General features: G+C 41.8%; 1 protein-coding gene across 1 annotated transcript in view; it reads left to right on the top strand.

Annotated features, from left to right (window-relative positions):
• LOC116958580 (elastase-1-like) overlaps nt 1-18,688 on the top strand; it is a 54,905-nt gene that overhangs the window by 17,530 nt on the left and 18,687 nt on the right. The window contains exons 2-5 of the mRNA XM_032981296.2: nt 825-958; nt 9,831-9,940; nt 12,076-12,201; nt 14,840-14,976. Coding sequence (XP_032837187.2) covers nt 825-958; nt 9,831-9,940; nt 12,076-12,201; nt 14,840-14,976 — 507 coding nt within the window. The remainder of the gene's footprint in view (nt 1-824; nt 959-9,830; nt 9,941-12,075; nt 12,202-14,839; nt 14,977-18,688) is intronic.

Here is an 18,688-nt window from a genome sequence, read left to right as displayed (position 1 = left end):
GCCTTTTATGGGACACAACACGAACACGATTCCTGGGCTTTGTTCTTGATGCTGAAATGTTGAATCCTGAATTAAACAAATTAATGTTCCTTGACGTGCTGCCAAATCAGAGCTGCTCATGAGTACATTTCCCAGGTACGGAAACCTCTCCACCCTCTCCACAACTGCCCATCAACCAAGGCCAGTAGAGGGAGGGGAGCATTTAATGACATAAAATAGCCAGGCAAATGCTTTGTTTTTGTGATGCTGATGGTAAGGTCCAATACCGTTTCCAACTTCTCAGTGGGCAGAAATCACCAGATCATCAGTATACATAACATGAATGACCAATAGGAAGTGACCCCTTCACCACACCTGGGCATCCATTAGCCTCCCATTGTGTCTATACCATTTGGAAATTCCACTGGTAGGTCCTTTGAAAGCTTCTCTGAATCATTTGCACCCTCGGTCTATCTCTTAGTGAATACGCGCATTTAAATCCTGAGTTGGAGTGCCGCAGTGACGGGATGTTATCTCCCTCGCCTGGTATGCAGGAGGTTGTGAGTTCGATCCTGACCCTGACGTCTGTATATTTTGAGATTGCATGTTCTCCATGTCCATTTTTATTCGGGTAAACAGGTGTTTCCCTCCACATTTAGAAACGTGCATTTAGAGTAAATTGCTGCTGTAAATTTTCACGTAATAATCCACTTTGTTGAGCTATCATTATTGGCCTATTCGCTTCTGAGAAATAGCTAATAGTCCAGTTAGCTTCACCTGGTAAATAAAAGTTCCGTTCATAATTTAGTTATGAACAATATCACGCTGTTGTGTCTGTGTCCCAGGTCTCATCATAGCCCAGGATGACGAAGGAACCACATTACTGCTTGACGACAAACATCGAGCAATCAAAGTCAACCCCCAGCAGAGTCGCATCGTCAATGGCGAGGAGGCAACACCCAACAGCTGGCCCTGGCAGGTGAGAGCGGCTCCCCAAACCCCATCTGTCGTCTCTCATGTGATGGTGATAACGATGCAATTTGTCTGTCATTAATATATCTAAGAAAGAATCATTTAATTAGAATGCAGCTCTCTGAGGTCTCTTCTCAATAAAAATGACCTATCGCCTCTTCTCAAGGCAATACAGGACAACTTTTCCCAACGCGGATTTGCCGAACGAGGTCTGTTTTCTGTATCTTTGGAGTTTGCGTGTTCTTTTACTCACCGAGGACACGTGGATTTTTTCCGGGTACTCCAGTTTTTCCCTCCACATTAAGAAAGTTTAAAGTATTTCACTGTGATACATTTCCTCGTGATAACCCACTTCGTTGAGCTATCATTTGTGGCCAGATCGCTTCTTAAAAAGAGATATACAGCTCAGTGGGCTGTACCTGGTATAATAAAATATCGTTTTAGTTATACATGTTTCCACTCTATGCGGTTTCATGCTGCTAACATCCTCATCTCCGCATCGAAAAGTAGTGTCGTGAGAGTGCTGCATTCGTTGCAAGGTACGAATGAATAGACTGCGATAACGATTTATATACCAGAGTATAATGTCGTATATATGTTTTTTGTGTGTGTGATACTGTAGTACACTCAACACGCACAATGGGACATCGTAATTGTCCGCATTACTGCATGCATCTCTCCTAGCTGTCCACTCATTGAAGGACACTAAATGGACGCACAATGCAAATGTTTGCACATTTTGCCGCATAGATCCATCTGACCACTCCATTGACGTCAGTCATACTGACAACTAGGTAGCGGATCATTAACGTTCAAGTGGCAGTGTTGAAGGCGAGTGTCGGACTTGAGTGCCGCTGTGCATGAAGAGTAATGAACACGGAGGTAAGAATAGGTTTTACCCTTTCTGGCAATTAAGCAGGTGTTAAGATATTCTTGGTTCTTTCGGTAAAGTCACAATAAAAACAAAAAAATAAAACAACAAAATTATCACGATGTTTCGACTGCAACACAAGCAATCATCATCAGGTGTGAAAACCAGAGCAAGAAAATTTGAAAAAAGTGGCGTTTTTTTCTTAACGTTCACACCACGGACAGCGATTTGGCAATTATTTAGATGGACGAGTCAATCTATGTTCGGGAAAGAGGAGGGGGGAGAGGAAGAGAATGGAATGCGGTCTGAACGTCATTGTAAGCGTGAACACAATCAATTAAGACCTGAAATGGTTTATCAAATCCTTGCAATGATTGCTAAGCCAGAATCCATCTTCTCGGTTGAAATTGTCTCTGTGTTTGTATATGTGGATAGCCTCAAAAACATGCTCTGGTAGTATATGCATTGTCTTTTAAACGTATTGGTCCACACCAGAGACAGCTGACTTTCTCAAAAAATGTTAGACCAGAGGACGCCAAAAGGCGAACATTACAAAGAGAATGCACTATCAATATATTAAGAGCTCTTGGTGAGCTGGTCGCTTTTTGTGCTGCATATACTACCATGTCCACCACAGGTATATGTAGTTAATGCAGGCATGATTCCTTGCAAATGGTTTCAGTTTGGTTTGTAAAACCTATTGTTATATTTTGATACTGGCAAAGGAGGTCCCATGATGGACACGGGGGTGTTGTGCGGAGGTGATATAAAAAAAAAGATTATGCACACGCAAAAAAAATGGAACGCGACTCAACATCTTTAGTACAATAACATGGCAGAAATTATATACAGTATATTCAATTATGAATGCTAATGACGGGGAGGACGGCCAAGGACAAGTCAAAATCGCAGATCACCCAAAAATATAAATTTACTGCAGATCTCGATACCAAAAAACAGGAAATAAATGTATAAATTAAAACTCACTAAATAAATGATTGGATAAACCATTCAAAATTAAGCACAACTGACAATTTAGATTCTTTCTCTTTCTATTTAGAACAAATACTTATGATCAACTGGTCATGCTCAGTTATAACTTCTGCTACCGCGCAGAAGACTCGGCCCACTCAGTGGATAGCAGCATTGCCACACCAATGTGTGGCAATGCTGCTATCCACTCAATTGAACTCTGCCCACTGTTATAAATATATGCAACTTCTGTACTGTAGAGGGGATTACGTGGATATTGGATTAACCGGAGTAACATATTTGTTCGTTTCAAGCATGCAACTTGTAAAAAACATTCCCAAGAATAAAAATGTATAACTGTTTTTAGATTATTAATTTGGGGTTGAGTGATAATCCATCATTTATACAAGTATGTAAAAATCTCAAGTGCACAGTTAATCCGCAAATTGGATGAATCACACATGGATAATCGAGCGTCTATTGTAGAATTAGTTACTGAAAGAGGAAAGGGGTTATAATTTCGGAGCCAAGAATGCAACCCTATTTTTCAAGTAGGGTCTATAATTTGTCGAACGCGGTTTTGCCCAAACACGATATTTTCCAGGAAGGTAACCACCACCCCCACCCGATCCCCATTCGGCGAAGTCTGCTGGTATATGTGTAGTGGGTTCCACGGAGGCACACACTTGAAGTTGGAAGCAACACGTTTATTCTCACAACCCAACAGGGTAACTACGTAAACTTACACTGTTTAACTAGACCCCAAAAGGGTAACTACATAACCGGGACAGGTCAGCAATGCACTGCCTGATCCACGATGCCGAGCGTAACGACCGAATACTGAATAACCAATGATACGTAGAACCAAGGGTTCCATTCCAGCAGACAGCTGCGATTGCTTTTGGGACTTCTCTTTTATGCTCCCTAGCATGGCCTTTCACCAGTTACTAAAATATTCGGAATATTACTTAAATCACAAATAAACTTATATTTAAAAATGAACAATCTCCTGTGCAGTAAACAGTCTGGTTTTTGAGAGGATTACTACACCACCACAACAATGATCTATGTATTGCATTTTCTCTTCAGTAACTTGGATAAAGGCCACTATTGCTGTGCACAATTCCACGACTTACATCCCATACTTAAAGCACTCAAATTAACTTGCTTTACTGATAACACTGTCATGATGGTATCAGCTAAATCTCCAAACAAAGTCAAACATAATCTTCAACATGATTTTGACTCATATATTGTCATCAATAAAATTGCTCCTAATTTTTGATTTAAAGCTTTCGTGACTGCAGTAATTCATATTCTTAGCTCTTTCGATGAAGTCACGTTGAAGGGAAACAATACGATAATAAAATATATATAAAAAATAAAAAATTCTCACGACGTTTCGACCATAACACAAACGGTCGTCATCAGGTGTGTCGGTTTGCATAAATTTATTTATTTTTAAACGGTGTATTTATTTATTTATTAAAAACGTTAGCGTCACGCGCAGTGATTTGGCAATTTATTTAGAAGCACTAGTCCATCTATGTTCTGAAAAGAGGAGGGGGGAGACGAAAAATGAATGTATGCTGTCTGAAAGCCACTGTAAGCGTGAACAATCAATTAAGACCTGAAATGGTTTATCAAATCTTTCCAATGATTGCTAAGCCAGAATCCATCTTCTCGGTTGAAATTGTCTCTGTGCTTGTATATGTGGATAGCCTCATGAACGAATCTCTCATGGTAGCCAGATGGCTTACAAAGAACCTTTGTCTTGGAAAAGTCAATGTCATGTGAGCCTACTGAATTATAACAATGATCTGCCACGGCCGAGGTGTTGGTCCTACCGTGTTTAAGGTCTGCTTTGTGTTCACGAATGCGGTCCGAGACATGGCGTTTGGTTTCTCCAATGTAACTACTACCACAGAGGCAACTTAGTTTATAGACACCAGGGTACTGTATGTCCGGAATCACATCTTTTACAGACGGAACCAGATCACGGATTTTATGTAATGTGTTGAAACGGACCTGGATCTTGTGTTTATTCAAGATTTTGGAGATCTTTTTTGTGATCCCCGCAATGTAGGGTAAAGTGATGGTTTTGAAAGGCTCCTCAAGAGGGTCCTTCTTCATGGTTTGAGTGATAGCTTTGCGGATTGTATAGTCAGAGTAACCATTAGCCTTAAGAGCTTGGTGTACGTGCTTGAGTTCACTGCCTATGTGTTCCTGGTCGGATATGCATTGGGCTCTATGATACAGAGTCTTGATGAGAGAATTCTTCTGTGATGGTTGGTGGTGGGAATCCGGTTTCAGATAAGCATCCGTATGGGTAGCTTTCCTGTAGACAGAGTGGCTCATTGAACCATCAGGTCTCTTTTTAATTAGGACATCCAAAAAAGGTAGCTTGCCATCTTTTTCGACTTCCATGGTAAATCTGATGGCTGGGTGTATGGAATTGATGTGTTTTGAATTATATAAATTAAAAAAGAGGGATGATATTGTAGTCCTCTCAGCTGACAAGGGCAATGCTACTGTCATCATGGATAAAATAGAATACAACAACAAAATTAAAGAATTACTCAACAATGGTAGTTATACAAAAATAAAAAGAGATCCCACCAACAGCCTCGTCACACAAACCAACAAAATAATTTCTGATTCAACCGCATTAATTGATCAATCTAAACAGTTTTCGTTGAAACCTTCTGCTGCCAGGCCACCAAGATTATACGGCTTACCAAAAATACATAAAGTAGATACACCCCTTCGTCCCATCGTCTCTACTATCAACTCCCCCACCTACAAACTGGCTCGTTTTTTGTCTGAAATCCTGCGTCCTTTCACTGGAAAAACCACCTCTGCGGTACAAAATTCTACTCACCTGGTATCGACAATCAAGGGTATTTCCCTGTCCCCAGACGACCTGCTTGTCAGTTTTGATGTAGTTTCCTTATTCACCAAGGTTCCTGTACCTGACACCATCGCAATCATTGAAGGCTTGGTTCATCAAGGACTAAACACTGAGGTACCCCCCCTGGTGAGACACTGTTTAACCAATACATACTTCACTTGGAATGGAACTTTCTACAAACAAACTGAGGGCACCCCAATGGGCTCCCCCCTATCTCCGGTTATAGCTAACATTTTCATGGAGAAATTTGAGACAGACACCATCCAGACTGCCACTCTGCGCCCAACCTTATGGAAGAGGTATGTGGATGACACTTTTGTCATCTGACCACATAGCCGGCCTGCTCTAGACCAATTCTTCGACCACATCAATTCCATACACCCAGCCATCAGATTTACCATGGAAGTCGAAAAAGATGGCAAGCTACCTTTTCTGGATGTCCTAATTAAAAAGAGACCTGATGGTTCAATGAGCCACTCTGTCTACAGGAAAGCTACCCATACGGATGCTTATCTGAAACCGGATTCCCACCACCATCTATCACAGAAGAATTCTCTCATCAAGACTCTGTATCATAGAGCCCAATGCATATCTGACCAGGAACACATAGGCAGTGAACTCAAGCACGTACACCAAGCTCTTAAGGCTAATGGTTACTCCGACTATACAATCCGCAAAGCTATCACTCAAACCATGAAGAAGGACCCTCTTGAGGAGCCTTTCAAAACCATCACTTTACCCTACATTGCGGGGATCACAAAAAAGATCTCCAAAATCTTGAACAAACACAAGATCCAGGTCCGTTTCAACACATTACATAAAATCCGTGATCTCGGCCATGGCAGATCATTGTTATAATTTAGTAGGCTCACATGACATTGACTTTTCCAAGACAAAGGTTATTTGTAAGCCATCTGGCTACCATGAGAGATTCGTTCATGAGGCTATCCACATATACAAGCACAGAGACAATTTCAACCGAGAAGATGGATTCTGGCTTAGCAATCATTGGAAAGATTTGATAAACCATTTCAGGTCTTAATTGATTGTTCATGCTTACAGTGGCTTTCAGACAGCATACATTAATTTTTCGTCTCCCCCCTCCTCTTTTCAGAACATAGATGGACTAGTCCTTCTAAATAAACTGCCAAATCGCTGCGCGTGGCGCTGACGTTTTTTAAATAAATAAATAAATACACCATTTAAAAATAAATACATTTATGCAAACCGACACACCTGATGACGACCGTTTGTGTTATGTTCGAAACGTCGTGAGAATTTGTTATTGTTTTATATATATTTTATTATTTTATTGTTTCCCTTCAACGTGACTTTACCGAAAGAGCTAAGAATATGCTCCTAATTTCTCAAAAAACCCGAAGATCGTGCTATTTTCTTCAAAGAAAATCCAGTTTCATTGCCTTCTTTGGTTCTTTCGGTAAAGTCATGTAGAATGAGAATAAAATAATAAATTGATAAAGTAAAATAACACGATAAAATTCTCACGACGTTTCGGCCACAACACAAGCGGCCTTCATCAGGTGAAGGGACGAGACTGTCTGGAGGACAGCGCTGGAGCGAACAAAGCCACGTTCAGATCGCAACCTTTAAGCTGTGTGAGAAGAAACAAAGCGCCTTGACAAAGGAATTAGCATAGAATTTAGCATTGCTAAAGTTGAGGGTAAGAATCCACCCATTTTTTCGCCATTGTGATATATAACGACTTATTGATGGTAGCTTAGCTGATTGGAGAATATATAGAGTTTTTTATAACATTGAGGTAAGTTATATTTTAGTTTTTTATTGGGTTCACTATGTAGTATTCATTATATAGTGTAGTGTATACCCAGTTACTGTGAATAGCTCAGATGTGTAGGCTTTGACTTTAAAATAGCCATTTCTGTGACCAGTCACAAGCTAATCACTCAGTTATTTCAATGCAAAATTCTCCTAGTTATTTCAATGCTAAATTCTCCTGTTTGATTTGTACTAGTTGCCTCTGTAAATGTGTATGCTTTGACTTTAACATAGCCATTTCTGTGACCAGTCACAAGCTAATCACTCAGCTATTTCAATGCTAAATTCTATGCTAATTCCTTTGTCAAGGGGTGCCTCTGTGGATGTGTATGCTTTGACTTTAACATAGCCATTTCTGTGACCAGTCACAAGCTAATCACTCAGCTATTTCAATGCTAAATTCTATGCTAATTCCTTTGTCAAGGCGCTTTGTTTCTTCTCACACAGCTTAAAGGTCGCGATCTGAACGTGGCTTTGTTTGCTCCAGCGCTGTCCTCCAGACAGTCTCGTCCCTTCACCTGATGAAGGCCGCTTGTGTTGTGGCCGAAACGTCGTGAGAATTTTATTGTTATTTTATTTTATCAATGAATATACATTCTTATAATGGCCGAAACGTCGTGAGAATTTTATTGTTATTTTATTTTATCAATGAATATACATTCTTATAATGATATATTACGGTTTAGTACAGAGACTGCTTTGGTAGGGTGGTAAGCGACCCATTGATTTATGCAGTCCCGGGTTTTCCCAGTGCTGGTGTCCTTCTTGGTCTTGGTGCTGCCTTTGATTTGATTGTTCATGCCGTTCTTTTTGAGCAGCTGGAACATATAATGGACATAGAAGGGGTTGTCCTGTAGTGGTTTCGATCTTATTTTACCAACCGTGTGTATAGTATGTCATCTTTGGTAGCTTTATGTCCTCTGTCCACCAGGTGTCATTTGGGGTTACTCAAGGGTCTGTGCTCAGAATCATCTTGTTCAGCATATACATCGCTCCAGTTGGAGCATCTCTTTTAATTTCTGAGACCTGTGTTAGCACTGTTATGGGGACGACATCCAAATGTATGTTCAGCTGAGATCTCACTTTGCTTCTGTAACATCATCTGTACTTTTATCATCAGTGTCATTCATATAATTTTGAATGCTGCAGAATTGTCTTCAGCTGAATGAACTGAAGTCTTTGTTGGCTCTGTCGACCAACTTAACAAATTTAGCTGACAGGACACCTGGTGATCGATAGCCAATGTATGGTACAGTATTACACATCTCGGGGTGTTAATTAAATAGTCTCTTTCTTTTGAGGAACATCTAGACAAGTTCTTGAAGACCTAGCATTTCGAACATTGCTTGACTACCTTATACAGCATACCCTTGCCCATCACGGGGTTACATTCTTTAAATAGCCGAAATCTGTAACATCCATGTTCCGCAAACTCAAAGGCAAATGAGAAAACGAGGGTTTGGTTTCTCGTTCGTAATTGACCCCCATTTATGTAGTTTTATGTTACCCTTTATCAATCCAAACATTAAACAGGAAGTATTTCGAATGTAAAATAGGTAAATGTAGAGAATGAAAACAAATTATGTACAGCAATCTCTCGCCAACCGCGGGGGTTAGGTTCCTGGAAAAGGCCGCGGTAGGCAAAACCGCGGTTGGTAAAGTACAGGGCCTATGGGAAGCAGGGGGTTTGGGGAACCACGGCCACGGTCAGACTCGTCATAGCTTATGTAAGTTTCCTGTTTATTAACTTAACACCGAAAACAGTACATTACACTATAACCCAATGCAACATAAACATTATATTCATTTTACATAACTTTAAAATTCACGACGATGCTGACAATAAGATGATGGGGGAAGAGCTGGTTAGACGAAGGAGGAGCTCAGCCCACACTCCCCCTTTTCCTCCGGACCACAGACGCAACACTCTCTCACCTTTACTGCACGTTGCACGCTCCGGGTCGGTGATTAAGTGCAAAATTAACCCTTTCCCAGAATCGGAAGCAAAACAAAAATAACTGTATCGGTACAAAACGTCTTTAATTACATCACGCAATAAAATGTCATGCAGTAATGCAATAACGTAACACACGTTCACGCGAATTCGTTAAAACCGTCATTACTCGTGGATACTCAGATTCCCAGGCCGCGGTTGTTAAATTGGCATACAAATAATACACCGCGTATACATAAAACCGTGGTTGGAAAGTCCGCGGTTGGCGAGGATTCCTGCACTCAGTATAATATTGATATGCAAAGAATGCCGTGGTTTGCAATCTCTACCTTTGTGATATAAAATGTTCTTGTAATGCTATGATATCATCACAGATCCTGCTGTTATCGTATTCCAATCAAGCTGGTTCCAATGCTTCAAACTACAGTTGCGGAGGCATCCTCATCAACAGCGAATGGGTGATGACTGCAGCCCATTGCATATAGTGAGTGTCTCATTCCATATTTTCAGCACACAAACATTGGTGCTGTGATTGTACGTATGTATTTGAACTTCATTCTCACCATATGTAGCCAACCGTGCTTATCAGAGGAGTTTGACAGAGTTGCCCATGGACTAGCTGATTAGTTAGCTTGACCAGAATATTAATAATAGGTTTTTTACCCTTTTTATCTGGAAACAAAACTGATACCGCCACGTTGAAGGGAAACAATAAAATTATAAATATATATTTTATTGTTTCCTTTCAACGTGGCTTTACCGAAAGAGCTAAGAATATGAATTACTGCAGTCGCAAAAGCTTTAAATCAAAATTTAAAACTGATACCGTTTTTTTTACAAGGGATCATGTGTGCATTAACCACAATACCTGCAGTCAAAATGCAAACAAAAAAGAACTCTGATTAAATTGATTGGTCCACACCCTAGACAGCTTTTCTTGTCTCACATGGTGTTGGACCAGATGACGCCAAAAGGCGCACAACTCAAAGACAACGCACCATCAGAGTATTGAGAGCTCAGAGTAAGCATGTACATCATGAGACCTCCTTTGCCAGTAGCAAAATATAAGAATAGGTTTTTGACCGCAGGTATTGTGGTTAATGCAAACATGATCCCTTGTAAAAAAAAAGGTATCAGTTTTGTTGCCAGATAAAAAGGGTAAAAAAAACAATTCTGATATTTTGCTACTGGCAAAGGAGGTCTCATGACAGAATATTGATGGCTGCCATTGCCTGGCGATCTCTCAGCTTGGTCACCAAAACCATTCATTCACAAATTTACCCACACTGAGTCAGGTGACTTTCAAGGAGGATCCCACGTTGACATATTTCCCCAACACCAATTACTATGTATGTTTTAGCTGTCGGAGGTAACAGGAGAACCTCGAGAAAACCAATGTAGAAAAGGGAAGAACATACTAACTACTATGCAAAGATCCCACATATAGCCTTAACATACTTTTTGGACAAGTGCTGCAAGCAAACACCTATGAAGGCCAGTACGGGTGGCCAGCACCACGCCCGGACGTCTTTGTCTCCCTAGCGGTGATGTTTACACACTGCACCAAGTGTTTATTTGAGACTGAGTCGACCTAGGGGGGGTCCAGGACAGGTTCAGATAATCGTCACTGGTGTTGGCTGTGAGCAAGAATCTCACTCGAGTCTCCGGGTTTATAATACAGTATACTAACCGCTACACTACCGCTGGCCAGTTTAACATGTAGGCTTTCGCGACCAATATTATCCATCGAGGTTTTTGGGTTCGATGGCATAAATATATAAATGTGCCGGAGACAGCCAATTAGTAATGTTTGTCACGTAAACAAAGCATGCCAATTCCTTACTAGTGTAGTGAGTCACTCAGAGACACTACTAGTAGGAGGCACTATTTTTATTATAGCCTTCACAGGTACAAGGAATAACTACACTATGGTCAGGATAGCTAACAGGCTGCCTGACCAACAACACCGAGGAGGTGAAGACAATGACAAAGACTCCAGCAGCACGACGGTTCCTCGCCCCGCCTTCGGCCATGCCCCCCTTCTAGAACCCACTAGAAAGTTCCCCTGCTTTACCACACGTACCCCTCTACCCCCCTTGCCTCAAGTCCCTCTCTCCGGCTCATCAATCCTGCTGGCAGACAGGGATACTACACCTGCCGATCCCCTTCTGTGCCAGCAACCAGCGCTATGCGCCACAATGGCACATTCCATGTTACTACATTCGTCTAGCACACTGGATTGTTGGAGAGTAAATCCACAACATTTACAATTCGATTACGACGTTTCATCAGTAAGTACAACTAGCATCATTAGGCGATGGCCAGATTTGTGATAGAATCCTCTTATTTCCTTCTTAAATAGAGGGATAAATGTGATGTCCAACACACCGGTGTGCTGTAAGTGTAACGAATTTTTTACGTGACAAGTCTTGCTAATTAGCTGTTCGGATGGTGGCGGGTTTAACAACGCATTTATATTTACGCAATCTAACACAAAAAAAAAAACCTCTTGTGAATGTTTTTTTCATATTTCAATACAAATCATTTTTTTAAAGTGTATATCTTACCCATTTGAGCCATTGACCGTAATATGCTGCTGCTATTCTTTGTCTTCTACAGTGCTAATTACTCCGAGTTCGTGTATCTGGCCAAACACAATTATACAAGTCCTAAAGACGGACAAATCTGTTTGCAAAGCAAGAAAATATATGTCCATCCGACGTGGAATGGAAATACATCGGACGGGTTCGTATCTACAGCCATTTGGCAATCCAATGCTGGATGAGGGCCTCCCCACACCGTGGAGGTCACGGGGGATATTTGCCCACACTTTAACCACACTGGTCAGTGCGTGTTGGTGGTGGCAGGAAGCATAGACAATATTATCTTATACGGATTTATATACCGCCTTATTCCAAGGCGTTTTACAACAAAATGGTACCATTGGGCGTAAAATGATTGTGGTTTTTAAAAGTTGTGATGTGCCCCGTACCCTCCCCTCACCTTCACCTCCCTTAAAAATGCCACGCTCACAATCGTTGACCCCTACGCAAGGAGGGGGGCAGTGAGCCCAGCCACCTTTTTCCCGGTCCCTACCCCAAGGGCATTGCCACAGAAATAACATAGAGTGACCAACATAGAAGTAAGAAAAATGTTGCGCATAGAAGAAGACCTGATGATGCAGGCTGTAATGAGAAGGAAATTGGCACTATTTGGATACTATACTGTATGTAGGATGGACAACAATAGGAATATTTAATGTGTTTTTGTTGTTGTTGCTCGGAAAAATGTAAGGAACAGGAAAGAGAGGAAGACCTAACAGAGAATGATTTGATGATGATATAACGGATTGGTTCCAGAAAGATGTCGCACTAATTTAGCTTATTGGCACTGCGAGACAGAGAGGAAGGTGGAAACAAATGACAACAATGTGCAGTGGATACCTACTATGAGCTATCTGCCCATGGATAGGGATGATGATGAAGCACACAATACACTTTATTCATAAGTCTGTCTCCCCACATAACAAATAAAGGTTTTTCTTTTTTTATACATCCCATCAGCCACACTACCTTCTGGAAATGCAAAAATTTCAACAGGATTGTATGGTTCAGCGCAAACAAAGCTCTAGACCGGTTTCAACATTTAGTTTCTCATCAGCAGCAGAGCCAGACTGTGCTTGAACCAATGCTGGTTAACAGCCCAAACAATGACTAGCTTTCTCTGCAAGGGGTGTGTGGAGGCACATATTTGGTCTTCTTCTTTCGTACGACTGATGTAGATACAGAGCAACAACTACAAGGAGTAGCGGTAGCAGCAGGATGATGGGCTAGGGGAGAAGAGATGGGGGTCGTTTTTAGAAATATCTGAAGCTTTAGCTTGTTGTTGGTATCGTGAAGGTGATTGCACTCTGGCTGCAGTGGGAGTTGGTTCCAGTGAAGGGGAGAGAGAAGGGAGACGGAGCGAGAGCGAGACTGGGCTCAGGTCGAGGGAGGCAAAGAGGAACGATAGTGTCTGGGGGCGTACAGGACGGGATGGGACAGATTAGTAAGATGTGATAGAAGATAAGGTGTACTGTGCATAGTAATTACAACAATAGATTTTGCCACACTGTTTTCTGCTGTTAGCCAACCAACAGCCTATATCAATTCTTTATCACCTGTGTTATACATGATGATCGTCAATCAAGGCACTATCCTGGCACATGCCTGCTCAGTTTCCGAGATCTGATGATGCAATCGGAGTGATTTGTTCACATACAGATGTTGTCACATTCTATCTATATAACTGCCTCGGTAATTTTCTGCTTTTAGACAACTGTGAATATATCTTCAAAGCTAATTGTGTGTTTCCAGTTTAATAAATTATCTACATGGAAGCACACATTGGTACATATATTATGGATGCACGCCCCTTCTGATTTTTGTATTAATTCATTAGTCTTCGAAAATTAAGACTGCATAGGAAGTTAGGATGATCAGTACTTTTTGTTTGTTTTGTGACATGACTTCCAAACTTTTACTGCCAAAAATTATGTCGTTGGGTGACATTTCTTGTCACATTTGCAGGTAAATATATCACAATGTAAATAATCTGACGATTGGAAGCATGTGACATTGTCAATTGAAAATGAAAAGGTTGTGGCCCTTCGATGTCTTGCTCATGCCGCTGCTAACGGAAGAGCCTCTACTATAATGTAATTTACTACTTTTTAAAATATTTAATATTATTGCCGCAATGTCTGGGCCCGTTACATCGCGTTGTGACACACGTACACTCCGTCAACATAAGCCGAACCGGTTATGAAAAGCAGTGCGTATAAAGGTGGGGAAGAGACTCGCTGTCCCAAACCATACAAAGGGGTTCCACCGAACGGAGAGAGGGTAGCTTTTTATGTAAGGGGGAAGAGATGACAAGGCGACATAAACGAACATATTTTCTTTCCACCCTCTGAGTCCGGCTCCTGTCTAGTCTTCAGTGGTTATGCCCCTTATCTTCAGTCCCTGTCGCCTAACCATCCATCCTGATAACTTATTTCATGTGTTGTATAAGTGAAGACTATCTTGCCTCGAATTCCTCCTCCTTTCCTTTGAGCTTACGGCTCAGCTGTTCCATACCATAATGTGCCATAAGCGTACTGTACCACTATTTCCATGTGGGTGGTTCGTGAGTCCTAGAGCTCTTTATTAGGAGGGTCCTGTATTGGGTTTTTACATTTTAATATTTTTCCAGCCAATTATAGAATTAACTCTAAAGTGTGTGTTTTGTTTACTTTTCCACGTTGACCATCATATGATATGTTTTAATTTAACATTCATCCCTTTAACTATCGAACGTAAGTTTAACGCCACTTCCCCTCTCTGTCAACTGCACCCCTCACCAGGTTTGATATCGCGCTCATTCAGCTGAATGAGTCGGTGCAGCTCACCAACAAGATCCAACCTGCTTCTCTGCCCTACCCGGGACAAATCCTCGCCAATGATGCCGAGTGCTACGCTACCGGCTGGGGAAAATCAATTTGTAAGGACCAAACAACTATCATCACTATCATGCAGACACATATATAGACGTATTCCATTGATAATGCATCTCAAGTTCCTACCTCACTACACTTCTTCGAATTGAATGTGAGGCATTTAGATTGATTAATGATCCATCGCTAATTTGTTCCAATTACTGGCTAACAACCACGAATCGATGTCCGGGTTGTGAATCCAACCGCTCTCTTCAGAGGACAATGAGTGTGAGCCACGTATACCCTCAGAGAATGCTAGCAGTGTTAATGAGTTCACGATGTGTTCCACTGGTCCGTGTGCTTTTGGATGATTCTATTATTTTATACTTTTAGAAAAAGTGATTGCACCTGCCGTGGGCAGTGTGAATACGATGTAAGGTAGCCCACAGCTGTGCACCAGTGAGCTTCCTGATGGCTGGATGGTGCGATCCACGATGAGGGGCTTGATCCTCTTAATTGTCCATCCACCAGTCTCGCATGCCTCCCCACATGCAGCCGAGCCTTTCTGCCGTGTTTTCGAGTTGGCTCCCTCGATTCGGGCACCTTTTCAGTCAGTTGCTGAGCTCTGTTTGGATGGGCAGATCTATACAAATATAGAGACGTTAATTAACATGATGATATATGGAAACAGACATTCAGAGACACGCTGAGACACAGTGAGAGAGAGGGAAATAAATGGAAACAAGTGCACAGAGAAAGATAAGAAAAAGAGAAATACAGAGACGCATAGATACAGACATAGGTATATGCACAGAGATCCATTGCGAAAGATAGAGACACGTTTTCAGGTTCCTTTTTAAGAGGTTGTTGAGGTAGATTTTGATTGGCAGGTCTTTGTTTTGGTAGCACGTTTATTCCAAGAGTGTTACTGCTTCAAGTCAGATGTTTGCTCTGGCGATATGGGGAGGGTACAGGTAACCAAGGTTATGGGATTTATTTTAGTGTCCCAGTTACGATTTTCATTACATTCTTCAGCTGGGTATTGTCTGTCCTTGTGTGCAATGAGCTGGCTAGCTAGATTTAAAGCTTTCGTGACTGCTAGGATGAAGGCCGCTTGTGTTGTGGCCGAAACGTCGTGATTTTTTGTTATTTTATTTTCACCTACGTGACTTTACCCAATAGAACAAAAGAGTATAGAGCTGGCTAGCGTAAATGGAGAGCGACCTTATCGTACTGTATCTCTCTCATCTATTTGCACGTACCCCCTCGTGCTCTTCGTTGGAAATCTTCTCTGTCTCTGTACCTCCTGCCTGTGCTAAATCTCATTTTCGATATTTCTCCCTCCTTGCTTAACTCCATTAGAATAAACTTCCCCTGTACATGAAGCAGTCCCATTCCGTAACTACTTCTGTTTCTCTCTAAAAGCTCCACCTCTTCTCGATTGCCCATTCTCTTCCTCTTACCTCCCCTGACCCCTCTACTACATCCCATTCCTACCCTGCTCGTTCGTGACCCCATGTGTTCTCTGTTAGAGTCACTAATTTCTCTGCCCTTTCCATATAAATCACTCTATTTTTCGATTTAAAGCTTTCGTGACTGCAATGATTCATCTTCTTTGGTTCTTTCGGTAAAGTCACGTAGAATGAGAATAAAGTAATAAATTGATAAAATAAAATAACACAATAATATTCTCACGACGTTTCGGCCACAACACAAGCGGCCTTCATCAGGTGAAGGGAGCGAGACTGTCTGGTAGGACAGCGCTGGAGTGAGAGAGCCACGTTCAGATCACGGCTTTTAAGCTGTGTGAGAGGAACAAAGAGCCTTGACGAAGGAATTAGCATAAAATTTAGCATTGAAAAGGCTGAATGATTAGCTTGTGACTGGTCACAGAAATAGCTATGTTAAAAGTTAAAGCATACACCTCCGCAGAGGCACCCATTGTTAAAAGGAATTAGCATAGAATTTAGCATTGAAATAGCTAAATTAAGGCATTCGCTTGTAACTGCTACAGAAATAGTTACGTTGAAGTCAGAGCATACACATTCACCGAGGCACTTAGTACAAATCAAAACAGGAGAATTTAGCATTGAAATAACTAGGCGAATTTAGCATTGAAATAACTGGGTGATTTGCTGGTGACTGGTCACAGAAATGACTACACATCTGAACTATTCACAGTACTATATAGTGAACCAATAAAAACTAAAATATAAATTACCTTCATGTTATCAATAAACTCTATATTCTCCAATCAGCTAAGCTACCAACCATAAGTCGTTATATATCACAATGCTATATGGCGAAAAAATGGGTGGATTCTTACCCTCAAATTTCCGTACCACGGATAGCTACGGGCCCCGTTCAGACGGACGAGTTTGTCCATGGTCGGAACAGAGGAGGGGGAGAGAGACAGCTGCGAAGCCCTAGTATACTCCATGTTGTAAACCATACCATTAACCGTGGTGTGAGAGGTATTAAGAGGCAATGCTGGCGAAAGAGCTGCGGTCTGAAGGTCATCGTAAAATTACAATTAATTAGGAACAGAAATGATTTAACACATCTTTCCAGTGGTTACTAAGCCTGAATCCATCTTCTCGGTTGAAATTGTCTCTGTGCTTGTATATGTGAATGGCCTCATGAACGAATCTCTCATGGTAGCCAGTTGGTTTGCAAAGAACCTCCGTCTTGGAGAAGTCAATGTCATGTGAGCCCACTGAATTGTAACAGTGATCTGCCACGGCAGAGGAGTTCGTCTTACCGTGTTTCAAGTCTGCTTTATGTTCGCGGATGCGGTCCGAGATATGTCTTTTGGTTTCTCCAATGTAGCTACTACCACAGAGGCACTTTAGTTTGTAAACGCCCGGGTACTGTATGTCTGGAAGAGCATCTTTTATAGATGGAACTAAATCACGGATTTTGTGTACTGTGTTGAATCGGACCTGGATCTTGTGTTTATTCAGGATTTTGGAGATCTTTTTAGTGACCCCTGCAATGTAGGGTAAGGTGATGGTTTTGAGTGGCTCCACAAGAGGATCCTTCTTCATGACTGGAGTGATGGCTTTGCGGATTGTGTAGTCGGAGTAGCCATTAGCCCTGACAGCCTGGTGTACGTGCTTGAGTTCACTGGTAATGTGTTCCTGGTCGGAAATGCATTGGGCTCTATGGTATAGAGTCTTGATGAGGCAGTTCTTCTGGGATGGATGGTGGTGGGAATCCGGTTTCAAGTAAGCATCTGTATGGGTAGCTTTCGTGTAGACAGAGTGGCTCATTGAACCATCATGTCTCCTTTTAATTAAGACATCCAGAAAGAGTAGTTTGCCATCTTTTTCGACCTCCATGGTAAATCTGATGGCTGGGTGTATGGAATTGATGTGGTCGCGGAATTGGTCTAGAGCAGGCTGGCCATGTGGCCAGATGACAAAGGTGTCATCAACGTACCTCTTCCATAAGGTCGGGCGTAGAGTGGCAGTCTGGATGGCGTCAGTTTCAAATTTTTCCATGAATGCGTTGGCTACAACCGGAGATAGGGGGGAGCCCATTGGGGTGCCCTCAGTTTGTTTGTAGAAAGTTCCATTCCAGGTGAAGTATGTGTTGGTTAAGCAATGTCTCACCAGGGGGGGTACATCAGTATGCAGTCCTTGATGAACCAGGTCTTCAATGATAGCGATGGTGTCAGGTACCGGGACTTTGGTGAACAAGGACACCACATCAAAACTGACAAGCAGGTCGTTTGGGGACAGGGAAATGTCTTTGATTGTCGATACCAGGTGAGTA

The sequence above is a fragment of the Petromyzon marinus genome, chromosome 80 (assembly GCF_048934315.1).
Source record: "Petromyzon marinus isolate PM22_M1 ecotype Great Lakes invasive population chromosome 80, UKy_Petmar_22M1.pri1.0, whole genome shotgun sequence".
NCBI lineage: Eukaryota > Metazoa > Chordata > Hyperoartia > Petromyzontiformes > Petromyzontidae > Petromyzon > Petromyzon marinus.
Note: the sequence above shows the minus strand (reverse complement) of the source record. Positions and strands in the feature narration are given on the sequence as shown.